Source organism: Bacillus rossius, chromosome 10, assembly GCF_032445375.1.
Source record: "Bacillus rossius redtenbacheri isolate Brsri chromosome 10, Brsri_v3, whole genome shotgun sequence".
In the NCBI taxonomy this organism is placed as follows: domain Eukaryota; kingdom Metazoa; phylum Arthropoda; class Insecta; order Phasmatodea; family Bacillidae; genus Bacillus; species Bacillus rossius.
In genome coordinates, this window is record NC_086337.1 from 12,828,296 (window position 1) to 12,851,201 (window position 22,906).

The following is a 22,906-nucleotide window of genomic DNA, read 5'->3' on the forward strand; positions in this document are numbered from 1 at the left end:
GTCAGTCATTCAGCTCATATGCTGTTAAAAATAATTTTCTTAAAGCAAAATATCAAACTGATGATCAGATCATGTATTTTTCTTATTCATCTTCCAGTTACTCTTATCAGCAATTTTCAACGGAATATTCTTAATTCGTATATTTTTTTTCACAAACTCTTTAAAACAGTTTTGTTTCTTTCATTAACATAATTGTAAAAAGCATTATTTATATTTTAGCTATTTTAAAGAAAAATTTGATTTGATATTTCAGTCTCTTTGTTATAAGGGAGTTTATGTCTGAAAGAAAAGAAAATGTTTGTTATAAAGAGGTGAGAATGTTTTACTGTACTATACTTACATTACAAATTGGTTTTATTTATGAAAGATTTGTGCAATGGGAGTGCATGACTTGATGTAAGTTTTTGGACATACGCCATTGCTAAAAACTTTTTCTGTTGAAGAAAAAAAAATTAAAAAAAAATAAAAAAAAAACCCAAAAAAGACAAAAAACACAAAATAAGCAAAAAATTGCTGTTGTCAACAAGGATATAAACACCACAAAATACTCCGTAACAGGAATATGGTCAACTAAACAAAGAAAATTGTACTAAGAGAACGAAAAAGAAACCCACAAATGATGACGACACAGAAATATTGAACCCAAAAAATTCAGCACAACGGTTGAAACGAAACAAAAACAATACGAAACAAACACAATAGTTTTTCAAAACAGAATAGAACGATAAAAAACCCCCACAAATGATGACAGCACAAAACTATTGAACCCAAAATAATTCAGCACAACAGTTGAAATGAGACAAAAACACGACAAAACGAGAAGACGAAACGAACACAATAGTTTTACCAAAACAGAAACAAGCGACGTTTCGGGAACTGCTATCTGCTCCCGTCCTCAGGCAGAGACGCACATGGTACGGAAACACAGGTGCGACTGAGTAGGGGCTGCCGCCGCCGCCGATCCATCATATTGCCATCCGGGGCAGTTAGTGTGTGCGAGACCAGAAACCGAAGTTTCTATAACTCGCTTAATGCATTGTAAATCACGTGCACCCCACACTTTTGTAAAATCACTTGGATCAACGGGCGGGGCGTGTGTCTTGTTGGATAAGTTTGGCACACGGGCCTGTGTGTGCGCTGCTAGGTTCTGTAATGCTATAAAAAGTTACGTGTACCTGTCATCGGCGGGGGAGAGAAGTTCCCCACCAGCTAGATCGGCTAGCTGGCGTGATTTAGTGTCATGTTGGTGTGCATTAGAGGCTTGTCTGTGTGCTGTAATTTCAAGTGACCTAGTTAAACTCGGGTGTGGCGTGTACTGTAAAGCTGTACGAGCCGCTCCTTGGAACACCTGGGAACACAGAACATGCATGAGTAGTCAGCTCATATGTGCATGTAACAGGAAGTTCTGGCCGACACTCGCGCAGGCATATAATCGTGTGGTCGTGTTGGTGAACGGTAAAAAAAATTACATGGATTAGTAAACTTCTGGTGCCTTAGTTACCAAACTGTTGCGTTCCAACATAGCTCGGTCAAAGTTAGGCTAAGCCAGTATTGCTGTAGCTAGCCGCCTGGCTGTTGTCTGCTTGAACCTGTAAAATAAAAAGTGGAGTTAGTGAATTTTATGCCCAATGAAGGTCGTCCTATTTTATTAATTGGGCGGAGAAATGCCCTCGTCAAAAATTCTTGGTTTTATTTTATATATTTTTAAAAAAAAATTTTGTTTTATTTTATATATTTTTAAAAAAATTTATTTTTTTAATTTTTGTTTTTGATTTTTTTTTTTTTAATATTGAATCTAGACTTAAACTACTGTACATGCCCCCAGAGCCCTGCCCTGACATGCATGCATGCCTCTCGGCCCGGATCCCCAGCAAGGGCTGGGGTAGCTCCCTCTACCAGTTCACCTGCATGATTCTGCCTTGACAAGGTGCTACGACATGTGTGTGGATTGTCGCGCGTGTTGCAGTGGTGCGGCTGTAAAATTTTACGTACCCCGGGGAAGGGAAAAATATTTATTAGGTGATGATAAGTTTACGGAACTAGCTTTGTTAATTCAAAATCCCATGGCCTTCCGAAACGCGGCCGGCACTGGAGGTGAAGCCTGCCAGGCGGATCTCGCCCTTCAGACATAGGGAGTCAGCCCTAACACAACAGGGAGAGAACTCCCGGGAGCCGATACTGCACCTGCGTGCTTCAGACCATTTTGAATTGTATAGGCAGTGTAAACTTTAAACTTTAAACTGTAGGCTCCGCGCGGTGTGAACACGCCCGGAGCTGGAGTGTGACTGTCCTGGGGACAGACGGAAAAATAGTTTTGTTTGGCGACCCTCGGCGGCCCGACCAAAAAGCGCGCTCCAAGGCCCGTGATTGGTCGGTCCCCCGCACGAGGTGTTCGGGATGCTATATTATGTAATTTTAAAGTTATTGAAGACTTTTTTAAAAACTGAATGTATGTCGCTTTTGTTTTTAATATTTATTGTTTTAATTTAAACGAGGTTTTTAATGTTTACGTTGCTCAGACGGGTCGTAAATCGCTATTGAATTTATCAGTGCGTTTTCGTGCTGTGGTAAATCTAGGTACATTTTATTATCATGCTTTGATATTATTTCGCGGATGTACGGAATTTTAAGTGCGTTATGAATAGCTTCGTTACTCGTAAATCTATTGCAATCTAATATGGCCCTTAGAAAATTATTCTGTTCAACTTGTAGCCAATTTATATGGTGATTTGCAGCATAGCCCCAGACCTCGCATCCATATAGCAACTGCGGGCGTACAATTTGAGTGTAAAGTTGGAGTTTTTTCCTGCGTGGTAAATTAGGTGCTTTTAACATTGGGTACAGGCTTCTTAAGGATCCTGTTGCAATGTTTGTTGCTCGAGTGATGTGTTTTCCCCATAGTAGTGTTCTGTCTAGCGTGAGTCCTAGATATTTTGCCTGTGTAACATTAGGAATAGGTTGATGAAAAATTTCTAGTTCCCTGTCTGGTCTGCCTCTACGTTTTGAAATTACAAGAGTGGTTGATTAAGCTGCATTTATTTTTATTCGCCACTGAGTGTAAAATTGCTCAAGTGCTGTCAGCTGTCGTTGGACGCATACCATGGCATATTTTAAGTTTCCAGATTGTTTAATTATGGCTGTATCGTCCGCATACATCTGTATGTAGGCGTTTGCGTGCGGTATGTCGGCTGTGTAAATATTATAGAAGAAAGGAGAGAGAGGGGAGCCCTGCGGCACCCCAGCTGTAAGTTCGCGAGTAGTCGATTTAGCCCCGTCCAGAGCAACATAAAAATTACGACGCCATAAATAGTGAGCCACCAGGTATATATATGTGTCTGGAAAATTGAAGTTTATTAATTTTTGAATAAGGCCTGGAATCAAGACTTTGTCGAATGCTTTTTCTGCGTCGAGCATTGTCATTACTGTGTAGGCTTTAGATGGGTTATTGAATCCGTCGGTAGCATCTTCAACGATTTTAATTTAAGGGTGTATTGCTGAGTGACCTTTCCTGAAAACAAACTGAATGTCTGGGATCACGTTGTGTTCCTCTGCGTGTGCTTGAAGGCGCGAGAGTAAGGCTTTTTCAAAAATTTTACTCATGCTGTTTAAAAGGCTTATGGGTCGCCTGTTTTCTGGAATGGCTGGGTTTTTCCCTGGTTTAGGAATTGTGATTATTTTTGCAAGTTTCCAGGAATCGGGGTAAGTTTTGTGTGTTAGTATTGCATTGAATTTGCCAGTAAATATTCGAGTGCCTCTAGAGGGAGTTTTTTAAGTGTTTCGTAATTTATTGCGTCCGTGCCGCCTGATGTAGGGGCTGGAAAATGAGGTTATTTATCAGAGAAAGGGCTACATCTTGAGCAGCCAATGGCAGATGAGCTGTCTCCCCATTGGCTATGCACCATGGAGTTAAAGCGGATTGGTTATGATAGGTTGAGTATTGGCTATTGTTTTGTGCTGCAGGGATGTTTCTCTCTTTATCAAAGGGATCCACATATTTTTTAATTCAATGCTCTGCTGGCTGAAAATATTTTTATTGCTAATAATGAAGGCTGATTCTTTGATTTTCCTTTTTATTTTATCGGATTCCTGTATGAGTGGTGTGGAGTCTTCCCAGAGATTTTGTGGCTATTTCCCATGTATGTTCAGCAAGTCTGGATTTTAGGGTTTCACCCTTCTTGCAGTTGTTTTTGTGTTCTTTGATTCGGGTGGATAGAGCTCTGCCAGTTTCACCTATGTACATGTGGCCACATTCACAGGGGATCTGATACACACAGTTGTGAGTTTGTAATTTTTCTGTGGCTGGTTTCACCTTGGTAACAATACTTTTAATAGTAGATTTAGAACGGAATGCTGTTTGAAGTCCATATTTGTTTCCCAGGCGTCTTATTTTTTCTGAAAGCCCTTGAACATACGGAATGACTATGGTTCATGCAGGTTTCTCAGTTTCTGTGGATTTGAGTGTTTTGTTGGATTTCATATGCTGTTTGATGGTGTTGACAGAGTAACCATTGTCTATGAGTTCTTTTGACATAGTTTCATCAGTTGAGAGCGCAATATACAAACTTCCTGCCGCCAAACAAGATGAATTTCGTTGGAATGTGCGTACAGCAATCACCTCAGCTGGTCCGCCTAAACCTAATCTGCCGCCTGATGAACTCAAGGACATCAAAACTCTGAAATCCGACCATACTATTGTAATCCTTCCAGCTGATAAGGGTCGTGCTACAGTCATACTTGACAAACCAGACTATGACCAAAAAATTACTTATTTGATCACCACAGTTAATATACAAAACTGGTAAAAGACCCCACAGCCAGCATTGAAAGAAAAGTGCACCAAACTCTAAAAAAACATCAGAATCACATCCCAGAAAAAACTAGATCAGAACTGAAACCACACAGCAGTAAAGCACCCCACATTTACGGTTTTCCAAAAATTCATAAACCTGACATGCCTCTGCGCCCGATCTACAGTTGTTGTAATTTCCCATGCCAGAAACTATCAAAATATCTCCTGAAAATTGTTGAGCCACTAGCAGGACAGACAGATACCTTTGTCAAAGATTTTTATCATTTTATTTCTATAGTCAAAACACTGAAAATAGAAAACAATGATACCCTGGTGAGTTTTGATGTCCAAAGCCTCTTCACTAATGTGCCAGTAGCCGAAACACTCAGCATTGTGAAGGCCAAATTGGAAGCTGATCCAACCCTAAAGGACAGAACTATAATACCAATCCCATCCATCATGGAAATGATTACCCTCTGTGTCACCACAACATATTTCCAGTTCAAGGATATTTTCTACAAACAGACCAATGGCATGGCAATGGGCTCTTCTCTTTCACCATTTATGGCCAATATATTTATGGAAAACTTTGAGCAAGAAGCACTTAGCAAAAGTAATAGCCCTGCTAAAATCTGGCTCCGTTATGTGGACGACACCTTCACTGTCTTGCAACATGGACCTGAAACTTTGGAGGAATTTGTGAACCACCTCAACTCTCTGAGGCCATCAATAAAATTCACATATGAAAAAGAAACCAAAGGTAGCATTCCTTTCCTGAATGTACTAGTCAGCATAAAAAACAACAGCCTGGAAACTAAAGTATACAGGAAACCTACGCACACAGGCCAATACCTGAATTTTGCATCCAACCATCCCAAAACAATAAAAAATTGGCATAATTCACACACTAACCAACCGAGCTGAGATTATTTGTTCTGATGAGAAATCTATTGTGGTTGAACACAATCATATAAAAAAAGAACTCATAGCCAATGGTTACCCTGTCAACACCATCAAACAGCATATGAAATCCAACAAAACACTCAAATCACACTAAAATCAGAAACTGAGAAACCTGCAGGAACCCTAGTCATTCCGTATGTTCAAGGGCTTTCAGAAAAAATAAGACGCCTGGGAAACAAATATGGACTTCAAACAGCATTCCGTTCTAAATCTACTATTAAAAGTATTGTTACCAAGGTGAAACCAGCCACAGAAAAATTACAAACTCACAACTGTGTGTATCAGATTCCCTGTGAATGTGGCCACATGTACAAACGTGAAACTGGCAGAGCTCTATCCACCCGAATCAAAGAACACAAAAACAACTGCAAGAAGGGTGAAACCCTAAAATCCAGACATGCTGAACATACATGGGAACATAGCCACAAAATCTCTGGGAAGACTCCACACCACTCATACAGGAATCCGATAAAATAAAAAGGAAAATCAAAGAATCAGCCTTCATTATTAGCAATAAAAATATTTTCAGCCAGCAGAGCATTGAATTAAAAAATATGTGGATCCCTTTGATAAAGAGAGAAACATCCCTGCAGCACAAAACAATAGCCAATACTCAACCTATCATAACCAATCCGCTTTAACTCCATGGTGCACAGCCAATGGGGAGACAGCTCATCTGCCATTGGCTGCTCAAGATGTAGCCCTTTCTCTGATAAATACCCTCATTTTTCCAGACCCTACTCAGTCGCACCTGTGTTTCTGTACCATGTTTCTGTACCATGTGCGTCTCTGCCTGAGGATGGGAGCAGATAGCAGTTCCCAAAACGTCGCTTGTTTCTGTTTTGGTAAAACTATTGTGTTCTTTTTGTCTTTTCCTTTTTTCGTGTTTTTGTCTCGTTTCAACTGTTGTGCTGAATTATTTTGGGTTCAATATTTTTGTGCTGTCATCATTTGTGGGGGTTTTTTATCATTCTATTCTGTTTTGAAAAACTATTGTGTTTGTTTCGTTTCAACCGTTGTGCTGAATTTTTTGGGTTCAATATTTCTGTGTCGTCATCATTTGTGGGTTTTTTTTTCGTTCTCTTAGTTTAATTTTCTTTGTTTTGTTGACCATATTCCTGTTACAGAATATTTTGTGGTATTTATATCCTTGTTGACAACAGCAATTTTTTGCTTATTTTGTGTTTTTTGTCTTTTTTGGGTTTTATTTATTTTTTTATTTATTTATTTTTATTTTTTATTTTTTCTTCAACAGAAAAAGTTCTTAGCATTGGCGTATGTCCAAAAACTTACATCAAGTTACAACTTGGTTACTGTTATCTCTTTGGGTTCAAGCAAAGCAATTAGCTATATCTGTTGATATGATCAGGGCCGCAACTAAGGGGGGGCAAGCGGGGCATACGCCCTGGGCGCAAAGCTGTGGGGGCGCCGAAATCGCTTGCATTGTAATTCCTACTACAACTGGTAACTGATAAAACGTTTTTTAACTTGCATTGCCAGGAATGTCTAATCTGATTTAGAATATAACGTCTCAACATATTTAATGAACAAGTCTAGTGATTATACGGACTACTTTATGGACATAGTGGGTTCATGCATGGAAGTTACAGTAGCACAGAAACTGTTACATGTAGGTATGGAAAATGCTTAAATAGCACTATTTTTCTGTGAGAGGGCCCCCGGACTCCCCGCTTTATTTGTGTGGTATGTGTAAAAATCGAGGGGGGGGGGGGGGGGGGGGGGGGCGAATGAATCCATTCATGCCCCGAGTGCCAGAGACTAGTTGCGGCCCTGGATATGATACAATATATTATAGAACAACATTATTTTAATAGAGGTACAATATGATTATTTGAATTACTAGATTTATGTGACTATTTAATGGTGTTATCATATGCTAAGTTGAGTGTTAAAACATAGTATGTAATGGATATTGGCATTTGTAAAAGCAATCAACTCCTGTCTGCAGGCTTTTGGTCGGGGAGGAAGACCTGATCGCGGCTGGAAGGCCGGAGTGTTCAGCCAGTACCCTCGGCCGGGCACGTTCCCGACACGCCGCCCCAACAGCGACAAGCCGCGGCTGAAGGACATAGCCGTGATGGGCTACTCGCTGCGCACTCCCGACCACCGCTACACGGAGTGGGTGCAGTTTGCCGACGGCCGTGGCTCCTGGGACCACGTGCTGGCCCGGGAGCTCTACGACCACCGGCTGGATCCCGGCGAGGACGTCAACTTGGTCGACCGACCGCAGCTCGGGCAGTTGGTCGACCGCCTGAGCAGCCAGTTGCATGCTGGCTGGAGGTACAACTTGCCCCGACACATGTATCAGTGAGATGTGGTAGGTGCAGGCTTTCTCACGGCCATTGTCTGCAGTAGCCGTGTCCTTGGCAAATAATTCACCGACGTTTCGGTTGACATTGCAGTCGCCATCATCAGGGAGCTGACTCTCTGATGCTCCCAGCTCCCTGATGATGGTGACTGCAATGTCGACAGAAACGTTGGTGAATTATTTGCCAAGGACACGGCTACAACCCAGAAGCCAAGCTACTTCAGGTGCAGGAATGTTTGTAAACCTGCTTGCTTTAGCCCAAGAATTGTTTTTATTTTATTTTGGGAATTGTAATTTATGTGACTACTTACCTTAAAATAAATACAACCCTGGAAACCAGAAATAACACCCCCTTCCCCCCTCCACACATTCCTTCCTCAGAAAAAAACTAATTTACGAGTAAGTTTGGCTTTAACTTTATAACCAGGATATTACTAAGTGATTTTTAAACTTTTAACTATTTAAATTACATTTGGATGGATTATTTTTATTGTACCATTTCCACCAAATTAGAGACTGTGTGGATATCATGTAATTGTTTTTAGCATGTAGGAAAGTTTGTCTTATTGTTCTGTATTTTAGAAAAAATACTATTTTGATTGTTTTTATAGTTTATAATAAAATAGTCTGTGTTTATTAAATTTAGTTTTGTGTGAAATTTTTGGAGAAAAAATTTAAAAACGTGTTTTTCTGAGTTTATCTGAAGGCAGGGCAGTTTGGCATGCATCAAACAGCAAGCCATGTATTGTGAGTGGCGGGAGGTGATTTTGTAAGCGGCAGTGATACAAAGACTGGTATTATAGTTTGTCCGCTCTCAGTAGGACTGTCGTGAGGCGTGACAGACGTACGCAGTTAGTCGTATCTCAAACGACATAAAGATAAAGAAAACTGGACTCAAGCGCTTGTGTTGATGTGCAGTGTTGTCTGAGAAGAAGAGGGGAAGTGAAGGAGGAAGGGAAGTGGTATTTCTAACACTCTTTTGTCTGGTTGGCTGGCTAGCTGGCAGGAGGGAGGTTAAGCCACGCCTCTGCCTCTCTCCCCCCCTGCGGACTCGCTGCCTCTCTCTCCCTCCTGCCGCGTCGCTGCCTCCCCCACCCTCCCTCATTAGAACAAAGACGCACTACTTGCCATTCATTCCGCCAGCTGTTTCATTTAATCAAAATTTAATTGGCGTTTAAATAAGTTGTGGCCGTATATCATTTTGCTTTTATTAAATGTTATTTTTTCATACCTGAAAAAAAGAAAATCTATTTTTTCCTTCAAATTCGCGTCGATTGGAGTCGAAAATTTGGAAAAAAAAGGTGGGGCCTTTACACGAGTAAATACGGTATAATATGTTTTTTTTTAAATAACTATGAATGATGATTCCCAGATATTCAAAGTTCAAATTTTAAATTGATAAACTGAAAACTGAAATGGCAGAACAGAATTAATTTAGTCTCTAGATGCAAATGTGTGAGTGGTAGTAGCTGAACAAGAATTGTGACATTCTGGTGGTTTTCACTATACTTTACTGATGTAATATTCAGTTAGGAATGAAATGTGCTAGTGTGAGTGAATCGGGGTTATAGATCATCTATATGGCTGGTGTTACGTGGACATCATCAAGTTATGGGTAGTTATCGTTTGAGGATGGTATTGTTTTAATGTGAGTGCTTTGGTGGTTGTGGATCATCTATAATTCTGTATGACTGGTGTAGTTTGGGCATCAACATGTTATGGGGGGTTATCATTATATGAAGGACGTGTGCTAGTGTGGGTGCTTTGGGGGTTGTGTATCATATATGGCTGGTGTTACCTGGACGTCTTCAAGTTATGGGAGGTTTACCATTAGAGACTTGATGTGTGCTAGTAAGTGTTCTTCAGGGTTTGTGGATCATCTATGTATATGGCTGGACATCATCAAGTTTTGGGCGGTTATCGTTTATTGAAGATAGTGTTTTAGTGTGAATGCGTCAGGAGTTGTGATTCATTTATATGGCTGGTGTTACCGGGATGTCTTCAAGTTACGGGGGGTTATCGTTTCAGGATGGACGTGTGCTTGGGTAGTGCTTCAGGGGTTGTGGATCATCTATATAGCTGGTAGGGCTGTGCGAACCTGCAATTTTCAAGTTCGAACTGAACTCGAACTATCGGTCTTGAAGTTCGCCGAACTCGAACTCGAACTCGAACTCGAACCTGTAACTACGCTTTGATCTCCTTTTATTGATATAAACAAAGTCATCTTATATGCAACCCCCATGGAGAGGTTTTGAAACGTGCTCAGCAGAAACAGTAAATTATCCAGAGGAGATCTGAAGGAGCACATAAATTTAGCACACACACCGCTCAGGTTGAGTGTAAATGTAGATCGGCAAAAGCACACTAAATAAAACACTCGATATCAGGATCTAATTTACTGATCTAGTTTCGTTGTCACTAGGGATGGGTCGGTTCCGTTTCTTGTTTCCTACGGTTCTCAGCATTTTAACCCGCACCGAGAACCGCAACTAAAATGTCGGTGCCGGTACCGGTACCGACAGTATAGCAAAACCCTTTACGAAAATAGTCCTTCACTACAACTTAACTGCAGCATGAAATGGCTCTACTCACGTTCTGTTCACTTATGAATTATTTTTTTCGACTCTTGTGGAATAATATTTATCTCTAACTATAAAATAAATTACACGTGAAAATATTAAATGTAAACAAAGTACGTTTCACAATCAAAATATAACAGTTGAAGGTGCCATAAATGTATGTAGTTCATAGATGTGTGCAACTCTATAACGTGCCTAAGCAGAGATGTGAAAGCAGAAAGACGCCATGTTTGTTTCAATTTGTTTTTAAAAATAGATAGTTAATTGAGTCGTTGACACGTAAGTAAGGGTGACTGGTGTATAAAGAACAATTAAAAGTGCAAAATTCCACAGAATATTTGTTTAATCGAATTAATGATTGATTTAAAATTTTCCGTAATTTCGGCATTCTAAAATTTTATGCTTTTTGTGCAGTGCTTTGGACTGTAAGTTCACTGCATCTGCTGCCATCTAGCTTAATGGCTAGTAACTTTCTCTTTTAGGTAAATGGGATCGCTTTGAAGGGGGAAGTTTTTTTTTTTTTTAAGTAAAAAGGTGTATGGATGTGTAGATGTATTTTACTATTGGCTGGTCAAACGAAATGCTTGTTGGCTAGTGATGGGAGCAGTGACAAATTTTGTTCCTGTGACACGCCGTGACCAGTGACATGAAAGTCACAGGGTCAAGTCACTGTGACATTGTCACTGTTAGTGACCTTGCTTTTTTTTTTTGTAAACCCTGAGTTTTTTTATTAATATATATAGTGTAACATAATCTCCTAATAGTTGTATATTTTTATATATGCGACATACAACATGTAATCATTGATAAACCAAATTAGTTCATAGTTTATTGGAATTATTAACTATGCATTTTTACAAATGAAATAAATATCTTCTATATTCATTTTTACAAATGAAATAAATATCTTCTATATTATTTATAAACATTTTTAAATAAAATATTTTTATTAAAATATAACAATAATCATCACTTTTTTTTTAATAATACTCAACACACGAAAACTCAGGGGCGTAGGAACCAGGGGGGACGTGTCCCTCTGAACTTTTTGGGTGGAGGGGACTGTCCCCCTAACTTTCTAGACTGTGATATTTTTAATTTATAATATTATTCTGCCCAACTTTATTGTAATTTCTTCACTCATCAAATTTTATCTGAACGAAACAATAATAATTTTGACATTGATGTATCCAATGGTTGGATACAAAAACTGCTTTAAAAGTGCTATTTTGCACTTCTAAAATCAAATTTTTACGGTGGAGGGGAATGGGTTTACATGACATCAAAATCATTATTTGTCCCCCCCAACTTTATGAACACAGCTACACCAATGCGAAAACTGGGCATTTATCCTACTTAAGTGAATTAACAGTGTTTCTTTGGCTTTTTTTTAAATTTGGACAGTAACATTTAGTTCAGATTCACAAATGATTTTGAACAGAGTAACTGGACACACCAGTGTCGCATACCTCGCCGAGAAAGTACTCGTGTGTCACGTGTCGCTACTGCGGCAAGTCACCATTAATTTCCCGGCGCCGTTACTCTTAGCGACCTGCGACTCGCACCGCAGTGACACGCCCGCAGCGACTCGCGCCAGTGACACGCTCTGCAGCGACACGTGACCCGTGACGCAGCGACATGCCAACTGCGCCGTTACTCCTAGCGACCTGCGACCCACGCCGCAGCCACTTGCACCGCGGTGACACACTCGTAGTGACACCTGACCCGTGACCCGTGACACGCATCGCAGCGACATGCGATTCGTGCCAATATATGCCAACCGCATTGCAAGGAAGCGCGAAGAGACTGAGACATTGGCCCTGTTACTTATAGATAAAGTCACCATCGTGACACGTGACATTGCAGTCGCCGTGACAGTAAATATTCCCCATCCCTATTGTTGACACTTCTAAAGTATAATTATTCTGGTTAAATAGAGCAAATTGTGTAAGAAATTGCATCAGAAGTGTGGCAGTACCGGTAATTTACTGTTGACTATGCAAACAAACTGAATTCAATGTAGGCAATAAGTTTGATGGACAATTTAATATTATAATTCTTTGAAAGTTCACCATCATTGTATATATTTCCATTTGACGTCGACCCAAGTGTCTCCCCGACTCCTTCAGGCCGTTATGCCTCGCCAGCGCCATCTCTTGCGTGTGTGGTGCGACGCAAGTGACGGTGACGTGTGACCTTGTGTTTTCTTTACAGGATATGACTTATTATTTTATTATAAATATATTTTTGCTTTACGTTTTTGTATATTTTTATTATAATTAATTTTGTATTGAAGGGTTTTGTATTTTATAAGTTTTAATTGTTCACCGGGCGCCAAGGCCGCGGCTTCCGCCTGTGACCAATCAGCATGTTCCGCGGGCTCGCGGAGAAGGGGGGGGTGATGCGGGCGCTGAGGCGCGGCAGGGGAGTGGGAGTCAGTCGTCGCCAGGACTCGGCAGACAGCGGTCACGCGAGTGTCATCGCTCCGCGCTAGTGGGACGCAGTCGTGAACTCGGCACGAGAGGCGACGGACGTCTTGGTGACGCCGCTCCGGGACGGTGAGACAAGCAGGCGCGGTATTAGCACAGGTTCTAGACTTTTGCCGTGCGGAGACGTTTTCTCAACTTTGCAGTCGAGCTTGTTGATTTGCAGTTACGGTCACGAGTTTTCCTTTTATTATTCGCACACGCGTGTTCTGCTTTCAATTCGGGCGAGTCGCGATTCATTTTTTCAAACTGGTAATTCGCAGTCATAGGTTCTGTGTTCTATCATTTCTTCCTGGCCAGTGCGGAGTACAGTCAGACAGACATCCTATCACGCGCGGTCATAATAATTATATTCCTTACTGTGGGAGTGATAGTCATCACGGCGGGACGTCCCGTAATTTTCTTAACCAGAACAGTGCGCAGAACCGGGTTTCGACCCACCTAAAAATAGTCACAGGCAGAAACATGGCAGCCCCATGTAAAGTGTTCGGAGTCTTGAGCATAAAGGACCATCAAACTTTATTACAGTTGTTCTCATTTAATCTCTGGAGACTAAGTTCCTCGGCCACGCGGCCTGAACCCCTTCTCTACCGAACCCTGAGTAGCCGGCCGTACAGTAGCATTGTCAGGAACTAGTCGACCAGACCACGAAACATTATTGTAATTTTTTTTTTATTCCTGTGTTTTAAAGGAGGGTGTATGTAGATTTCTTGAGGTAATTACTAGATTGATATAGTAAATTTTAGTTTCATAAAGTGTTCTCTATATTATTTCGAATTAATTTTTTTATTAATACATATTACATTTTTATAGGGTTAACAACTATTTCATCTGACCATAAGGGACACTGAACCCCACCTAATAGAGCGGGAGGTCCCCCGGAAAATTTTGAATTTCTAGATGCAAATTGGTGCTATTTTAGCAGTTTTTGTATCTGAAAGTAAATTATGCACCTGGTTGAAATATCAATTTTTTTTGTATTGGCCTAATAATTTTTTGAGTGATGAATTTAATACATAAAGATATTTTTAGTTAAAGTATAAAAATTCCAGACAACTCATGTGTTTGAACATTGGTAAACTATAACTTCAACTCTCTCCAATGCGAAATGTGATCAGGAAAAAAGTGGTGGAAGGGGAGGTTGCTAAAGCCACTTAGCCCTTCCCCCGCCCCCCTTAGATTAGAACCACCACTAGGGACACCATAACAAGCAACTTAAAAAATATATATTTTAATGAATGTATGCCTAACATATATTTTCTCATTTTTCATTTCACCAAACAAACCCAACTTTGAATTTAATGTCATCTCGGGTATATAGTACACAATAACAATGTTTCACAAAAAAACTTAACAACATGCCGTATCAGTTTTGTATTAAAATCAAAACTGTTATAACTTAAACCATGCTTCGTATTGTGATAACATAGAGCTAGTTCAGATGCTACAACAGAATTTTGATCGCTAGTGCCTTGTTTTACGAAATAACTGTTTATCTTAGTTTTTTCACTCGCATTTGCTTGTTGAACCGTGTTTCTATGTAACAATGTTGAAGCATGCTGTTTTACTTTGTTTTCGCAGCTGTGTGCTATTGAAAACTCTGTTTTGTAAAGTACACATTTGGCTTTGTAACTATTATCACTATATGTTAGCCACTTATGGTTATGTTCCCATTGAACTAAATAAACGCACAGCCGTTTCTTTTTTCGCGGTGGCAAATCGTACATTTTTTCAACTCAACTTTACCCGATTTACTTAACTTTATCCGTTTTCAACTCAACACAATATCAACATAAACATAACAGACTAAGCGCGGACGTGTGATGCCACCAGTCGGCGTCAACATGAAATATTTGGTGGCCAGTGAACTGCGAAGTAAACGGAGCCTCGCAATGTCGCAATACATTATAACAGGTGGTGGCGCAGGCGGGAAAATACTTTTTCAGTTTTATGCAGGTGTTTGAATTGAACTTTAAACAAGATACGGGAAATATCACGTCCCGTCCTGCCTACGTACGGGATAATTCTTTTAGTCACAGAATACGGGAAATCCCGTACAAAACGGGACGGTTGGTAACCCTACATTTTTAATAGGTTGGTGTGTTTACCTACTTGTTTACTGAAGCTTGAAACAGTGTTTTTTTTTGTAGCCAAAACAATAAATAGTTTATTACTTGAAACACCTTATAAATAATGTGTGAATAATATTTATTTTATTGTTTAAGTCAGAACCGAAAACCGAGAACCGATTTTTAAGAACCGATACCTAACCGAGAACCGGGAAAAAACAGGAATTGACCCATCACTAGTTGTCACTATAATCAAGCATACAAAGATATATCAGATAAAAAAAAAACAGGTTACTTTTAGTTATGGTTAGAATTAGGCAATCACCTTTTATACATGCTAAATTTGTAACAGTCGACAATTCATTCTTACAGAACACAATAATTTTTTTTTCAATTTTACATAATTTTTTTCAGGCTGGCCTGTTAGTTGTGGAAATACATTAAGCAATTTTTACATGATACTAAATTAACTCGAGGCTATTACTGTATAATATTACAGACATATATTTGTCTATTTTTCTAATTTCTTAAAATCCTACAAGGTCCATTATGAAAGGTCTTCGCTCTGTGGCAATCTGTTGATTATTTTGGTTTTTTTTTAGAGGTTACAGATAATAAATTTTACATTTCAAATTTTTTTGTTTACTCACCCTGCCAGCCAGTACACGACGGAAGCACCGGGGATGGCACAGGTGGAGAGTAGGGGTAGGTCCGAAAACTGGTCCTCGGACTGGAGTGGAAACGATTCCCGCTCGTGACATGGTACCCACTGTGAAACAGAAAGTCACACAGTGGTAGAAAAAGGAAAAATAATTAAACCAGAAGGGTGAGAGGTTAATTATAAGGCCTAAGGGGGGTAGTGAAATCTTAGTGAGAGATAAAGAGAGTGAGAACACTTATCACAAAAGTGGGCACGATCCAGAAGATTTACTCCATGGATGGGGATCGGAGCACCGCGGGAGCCGATCCGAAACACACTACCGCACGCAACATGGTGACGACCTTTAATACTACTACAGATTGTAAAGTGAGTTGGGATAACACCCTTTCTTTAGGTAACTACATATTTTCGAGCCGATGGGTCGCGGAACTTCGTCGCGGTAGAAAACGATTGGTAGTCGTGGCGGTCATTGATCCAAGACTCCAATGATAGCAAAAGTCACAAGTACCCAAAAGGAACTGCCCGCCAGGAAGTCGAGACCTGAAGGGAGGGGAGAGAACCAAAATAGGTGGAGCTAGTAGGACTTACCGGGGGTAGAAACTCTTTATGATTGGTCAGTTGTACACCCTGGGTAAGCCCTACAAGATAATTAAAACAAACCGCGGCTGTGCAACTTGGTTCGCGAGGCTGCCGCTGGCTCGTGCCACTAGGTGGGTGCTCTAAGCTATTAGCACAGCATACAGGACTCCAGAAGGTGTCACCACCTGGTGAGAAAACCTAGGGGTTACCAATGATTGTTCTAAAGGTTGCCAAGAGATGGTGCATGACTTCAGTTAAAGGCCTAGACTTCAGAGGGAAAGGAGGGATGTTCAGAGGTTCTTGGGCAGAGCCATGGTTCCTGTAGACTCAGCATGAAACTTTAATTGGGGGGGGGGGGGGGGGGTGGGCGAGGGAAACTGCGTGCGCTTGCAAAGACAGCACGATACGTTATCCAATGAGCGTGACCCGTCGTGGGACAAACAAGACAAGAGAACTGATTAGGTATGCTGGGCACCAGTGAAATACTAGCGGGAGACAAGACTGCAGGTGCTGAGGAGGCATAAACAAGCCTATCTCGTACGTGAGGCGAAGCGAGAGCTATGTGAAGCTGACAGCCCAAAAGCGATGGGAGCGAGTCCTGCTTTGGAACTCCCAGCCCTGATGAAAATGGCGACGCACTAGCTGTCCAGACCGACCCGAAATATGAAAGAGGTCCATGAGTTAATTAAAAAAGACATTTTGGCCTATGGATGGCCTACAAAAATTAACGGGTAGAAAGCCAAAGGCCAATTGGTGCCGAGGCAAATGCTGGTTTTCGGTATAAACTGAACTTTGAGTAATAAAAGTAACATTTATTTGAATTGTTTTTAAAGTTATTTTTTCAAGTACATAATAATAGTTTACACTTTAAAATAGACAAAAAAATTCAGGCATAACATGAGTACTCAACATAAGTTCATTAGTTTTCTTTACTTCTTTATTATAAAATCGTGCAAGAATGTAAGTTCTTCAACATGGAACTGGGTCAGTGATTCCCGTCTATTTGAAACTATACATTTCCAGCTGCTGAAAAGACACGTTCACTGCTGACTTATGTAGCAGGAATACCTAAATACTTGACTGCAAGCAGTGCAAGTCGTGGGTATATATGTAGTTTTATTACTTTGCCACAACGTGAAAGGATCAAGAGAGTATTCAGCTTTCTCTTTGAAAAACAACAGAAATTCATCATCAATTGTAATTCCATCACTCGTGCTTGATTTACTTTCAAAGAGATTGTCAAAACTTTCCCAAATAGACAATGTCTGGAGTATGTTGTCAGTACTCATCACGGATGATGATGATGATGATGATGGCTTTGGAGAAGTATTTTCAGAATCAGCAGGCATTAGTTTTAAAATCATTGCTTCATTTTTGTAATCATTAGGGATTTTTCATGAAATTTCAACAGTACATCCTTGAAGCGAGGATCTAAAATAATTGAAAATGCGTATTCATTGATTCCCTTTGGAATAGGAAATCTGGATTTGATAATCTTCAAAAGTTCTTTGCCGAACATGACGCCGGACTGACGTCGTCTGGCCGACGACCACCCCAGAGCCCGACCTGCACCCGCCAGTATACGCTCCCGCTAACGGAACACACCCCTGGCCATGGCCCACCCGAGTCAGGCGAGCCGAACAGCAATTAAACGCAAAGCCGCGGAAACCTGAGTAGACAAGAGAAGAACCGTACCCATTCCTCCTGAAACATTAAATTAGGATTTTAGCGACAATAAAATCTCTTCCAGACACACCCGTTTGGAGTCTAGCGTAATGAGGTCACGCCTGGCGTGAGAGAAGCCGAGCCTCCCTCGGACGCCATGCCAGTTCGGCAGTTCAGCGCAGCTCACGGACCGGGGCGGACCTACGTCCCACGGAGGGGCAACATCCTTTGTCTTCATCGAAAGTAACGTCCGGTAAATATAGTCACTAATTAACAGAACCCCTTTTATTACTTAACCTCTCCGTGAGTACCCGGTCCCTTTTTTCGGTCCAGGACCTAATCCGGCCGCATTAATTTAAAAACACCCCGCACCACACTTGGTCAGCGGGGCTGTTCTTCAGTCTACGGCACGGGCCGCCTCCCGTAACTTACAGAACTTTATTTAAGGTCACGCGCACGGCGCTGACCACAAACCCGCAAGGGAACTTGGACAAACTTAATTGCGGTGCGTGTTTCACCACAGTGGGCACAACACCCGCGCCGAGACATTTGCATACGGGATTGGCCGTCTCCAATCGTCCGCCCCCTTAATTCAGTGTATTTTTGTGTCCCGGATTTTGTACTGCTAACTTACATTACCCGAGTAACGAGTGCCACGTAACGTGTGCGCGCCCCTTAATTCAGTGTAATTTTGTATCCCGTATTTTGTATTGCTAACTTACGTTACCCGAGTAGCGAGTGCCACGTAACTTGTGCGCACCCCCTTAATTCAGTGTATTTTTGTATCCCGTACTTTGTATTGCTAACTTACGTTACCCGAGTAACGAGTGCCACGTAACCTGTGCGCGCCCCCTTAATTCAGTGTATTTTGTGTCCCGCCTTTGTGTTACGAAATTACGTTACCTGCGTACCCAGTGAGACGTCTGAGACGTAACAGCGTCCGAGGCCACGTAACGCGGAACACAAACCATACGGCGCCACGGAACCACGAGTAAACCCCCCCGGGGACCTCTGTAGAGTGTTGTATTGTGTACGACTCGTTCCTACGAATAAAAGGTACGACACCACCACCTCAACTCCACGCCTCTTATTTAAAATCATCTCACGCAACACCGCCGCCGGCCCTAGTGGGCCACGCAGGGGCACATACATCCACGACCCCAATCTCACGACTAGAGCCGAGCTAGTCTGGCGCCCACCCGGACAATACGTAGCAAGAACCGCCTTTTCCCACTAGGAGCCACACCGGGACTCGAACCCGAGACCCCGGACGACGGCATTTGGCACCCGCTGCGTGGGGCAGAAAATAACGTGAAAATTTTTTTTTCCCCCTTCTGGACATTTTCGAAATAAATTCACCAACAGGCGATAGCGGAGACACGAAACGGCTATTTTGGACACAGGAAGGGTCGAAGGCCAGACAGACCGACGCGACGAGGCGAGCGGACAAAGGACACTCCAACCACCCCCACCCCCGCACGTCATCACGGCGAGGCGAGCAACGGAGCGACGTCACCACCCCCACTCCGCGCGGACCGTTTTCGCCTCCTCTTTGTGCGGCTGTCCGGGCATCTACCCCCACCTCGTCACCCCGCTTCACACTCCCCACTTCGGGCAACCATCCTGATACCCCCACTCCGCGCGGACCGTTTTCGCCTCCTCTTTGTGCGGCTGTCCTGGCACCTGCCCGCCGCCGATCTCAAACCCGTGTGCTACAACACACGCCCAGACTACAAACAGCCCGTCACAGACGGCGAACTTGAACGTACAACATACAGCTCAACATGCAGGCACCACCTACAGACCTCGTGTGCACGCGGTGCCTATTACCAAGGGAAATAGACCTATTGACGGGATCACTGCCGTGGTATAGGACATGCCAATGCGCGAACACCCGGGACGTCACCGACCATACCTGGGGCAAGCCCTGGAGCGAGACGTTACTCGGTGAGCAGCACACCCAAGTACCGTGGTCATGGGTACCGCTCAAGACGGAGGCACCAGCTAACGTCACACTAGGAGGCATACTACCGACTACGGGCCTCACGAGTGCCCGGACCAATCTGGCACCCAAATACAGCCAACCACCAATCGCAATCACCGGACCAAACACGGGGATGCATACATGCAACCCTTACTACACAGGGAAGTTAGCACTACCCGAGTTCAGCGGAATAGGGCACGAAGTACCCAGAGACTTCCTAACACACTGCGAGGTCAGACTAGCGCGGTCCGGAATACCGGCCGACGAATGGTCGGGGCGAGCGAGCGAACAGCTGAAGGGGACCGCCCGCCAATGGTGGAGCATCTGGGGATGCTTCGGCATGCCCTGGGAGGAGTTTGCAACATCATTCAACCGCCGATTTGACACGGACCACGCACTGGTCCAATGCACTACACAGTTCTATGGCGAACGCCAATGCGACGGCGAACCCGTCGAACAGTTTCTGGCCAAGATAATGCAACTGTTCAACCGAGTAGCACCCGGCGCCGCACCAACCGCCGCGCTCGCAACCATTACCACCCTCCTACACAATGAACTGCAACCGTTCATGCGGTGTTACCGCGCAGAGGAAGTCGAGGACTACGTCCGACAAGCCATAGACACGGAACGGAACATCCGGGGACTGCGGCACTACGACCCCCCGAACACCGACCGGGACCTGGTCAGACGCCCAAGGGGTCAGAGAATAGCCAGCGTCCAGAACCGGGAAGCAGGGGGCTACCCACCCGACCGCCCGCGACGAGCCATCGAGGACGCACCACCACCTGGTAGGCCTGATGGGACATCGACACAACAGGAACCCCCACTACCGCGATGCCAGTTGGGCTGTCCCGCAGGTACCCGCCACTGGCATGTCGACTGACCTTCACGCCGGCAAACACCACCCGCCGCCAACACGTCGGGAAACGCCCACCCGGGGGCACGGCTGTAAAACCCGCGCCTCCGAGCAACCCGAGCCAACCCACACCCGCCGCGGAAACAGCCACACCGCAGCTACACCAGCTAGTCCGCCCACGCGACAGCCTACTCCGCATCCCAGTGGAAGTCAACGGGCGACCCACGGCGGCCCTGGTAGACACGGGCGCGAGCCACGTGTTCGTGGCCCCCCACCTGGTACCCCCCGGCGCGCTGCAGCCCCACCAAGCCGAGTTGCGGTTAGCAACCAGCACACAACCGGGAAGGACGGTGGGGCAAGCCGAACTCGAGGTACGCATTCGGGACGACGTCACTACGGTAACCGCCCTAGTGGTAGAGGACTTACACGAAGGGATAGTACTAGGCCAACCATGGTTAGCGGGACAAGATGCGGTGATCGAAATGAAACCCAGACGAGTTTACATTGGCACTCGCGAGCGGCTCAAGGTGTATGCAATAGGCACTACCCCCGAGAGTCAGGGGGAGAAAGTAACCTTAGACCAGTTCCGCCACAACGTCCCCCACGAGTACCGCACAGCAGTGGAACGCGTGTTGGCAGAAAGACAGGACGTCTTCGCGGTAGCCGACCCACTGAAGCGCACCACCATCACCGAACACCACATCCCGACCACCCACGACAACCCAGTATTATGAAGATAAAATAAATATTTGTATATGGAAACATTAAGGTACCTGAATACTCCTATGGTAGTAGCTGACAATAGAACGACCTTTAGCACACACATTATTCATCCCAACCACACTGTTCTTTGCATCATTCACTGCAAGCTGTAAAAATGGGCAAAACACAAAATGTGTTCCCATGATGACATGGCAACAGCTGCAGTCAGGTTTCTTGCATTATCAGAAGCTACTTAAATGAGAATGGTGTTGCCTCCTTGCGGGATGTTTCAGAGAGTTTTTGCTGGATAGTTTCACTGGTGTGACTTCCTGGGAAATGGTTTGTGGCCAAGGTGTGATTCTTCAATATGAAGTCACTTGTCAAGTAATGAATGTGAGGGACAAATAGCTGTTTTGACTGCAGTTCAGGTAGAGCCTCATCCAACTCTAAACTTATGCTTTTTGAAGCCTTTTCCACAATTTCTGGAATGATTCTTCTCTTAAGTGTTGTCCGGGATGGTACCTGATATTCTGGAATCACTTTAGTCATTAAATCTTGACGCCGTCCCCGCTGCCTGTCCTGAAATTTGGTTAGTTAAATTGATATAAAGTGAATTTGGTCTCAAGGGCGGGGTTCCTGGCCTCGTGGCTGCAGGCAGGGACGCATCGACAAAGGGCCCCCGGGCTGTTATGGCCTCCCAGGACGCCGTATTAGTGAAATACACACGTAACTTTAAGTGTTTTATTCCGGTAGCACACGTTACAGAACGTCACACAAGGCACTGGCATGTGACTGGCCATATCATCGTCAACCTTCACTCCACCTACACGGCCCTCGAATGGCGGCACTGATTACGTCTCACGGTGTTCCGAGGACTACTCCACCGAGGAGTGCAGGCTAACCTGAGCTGCGGTGATGACGGCTCGTGGCGCGGCAAGTCTGGTGCGCGGCACGTGATAGTTCGTAATACGCTTACTACGTGAATCTACTACTTTCTTTGCGGGTTTACAATTAATACTGATTTATACATGGACGTGATGATGACGACACACACTAATCTAGACATGACAATTGACACTAAATAATTACGAGTACGTCCCGGACTCAAAGTGGGTTCGGTACCCGGACTTCTAAGGATCACGTGATGCGAGACTGATTCTCACAGTGGCGTGAGCCACGTTTAAACTGGGAACGGGCACGACGGGACCCAACGTGGTCTCTCGTTCATGTCCGTTGCACGTCCC

General features: G+C 43.5%; 1 protein-coding gene across 8 annotated transcripts in view; it reads left to right on the top strand.

Moving 5' to 3' along the window:
* LOC134535788 (iduronate 2-sulfatase-like) overlaps positions 1-8,722 on the top strand; it is a 78,533-nt gene extending 69,811 nt beyond the window's left edge. For all 8 annotated transcript variants that reach the window (XM_063375059.1, XM_063375062.1, XM_063375057.1 and 5 more), the window contains one exon: positions 7,722-8,722. In XM_063375059.1, coding sequence (XP_063231129.1) covers positions 7,722-8,084 — 363 coding nt within the window. In that variant the 3' untranslated portion in view covers positions 8,085-8,722. The remainder of the gene's footprint in view (positions 1-7,721) is intronic.
* Positions 8,723-22,906: the final 14,184 nt, after the last annotated feature.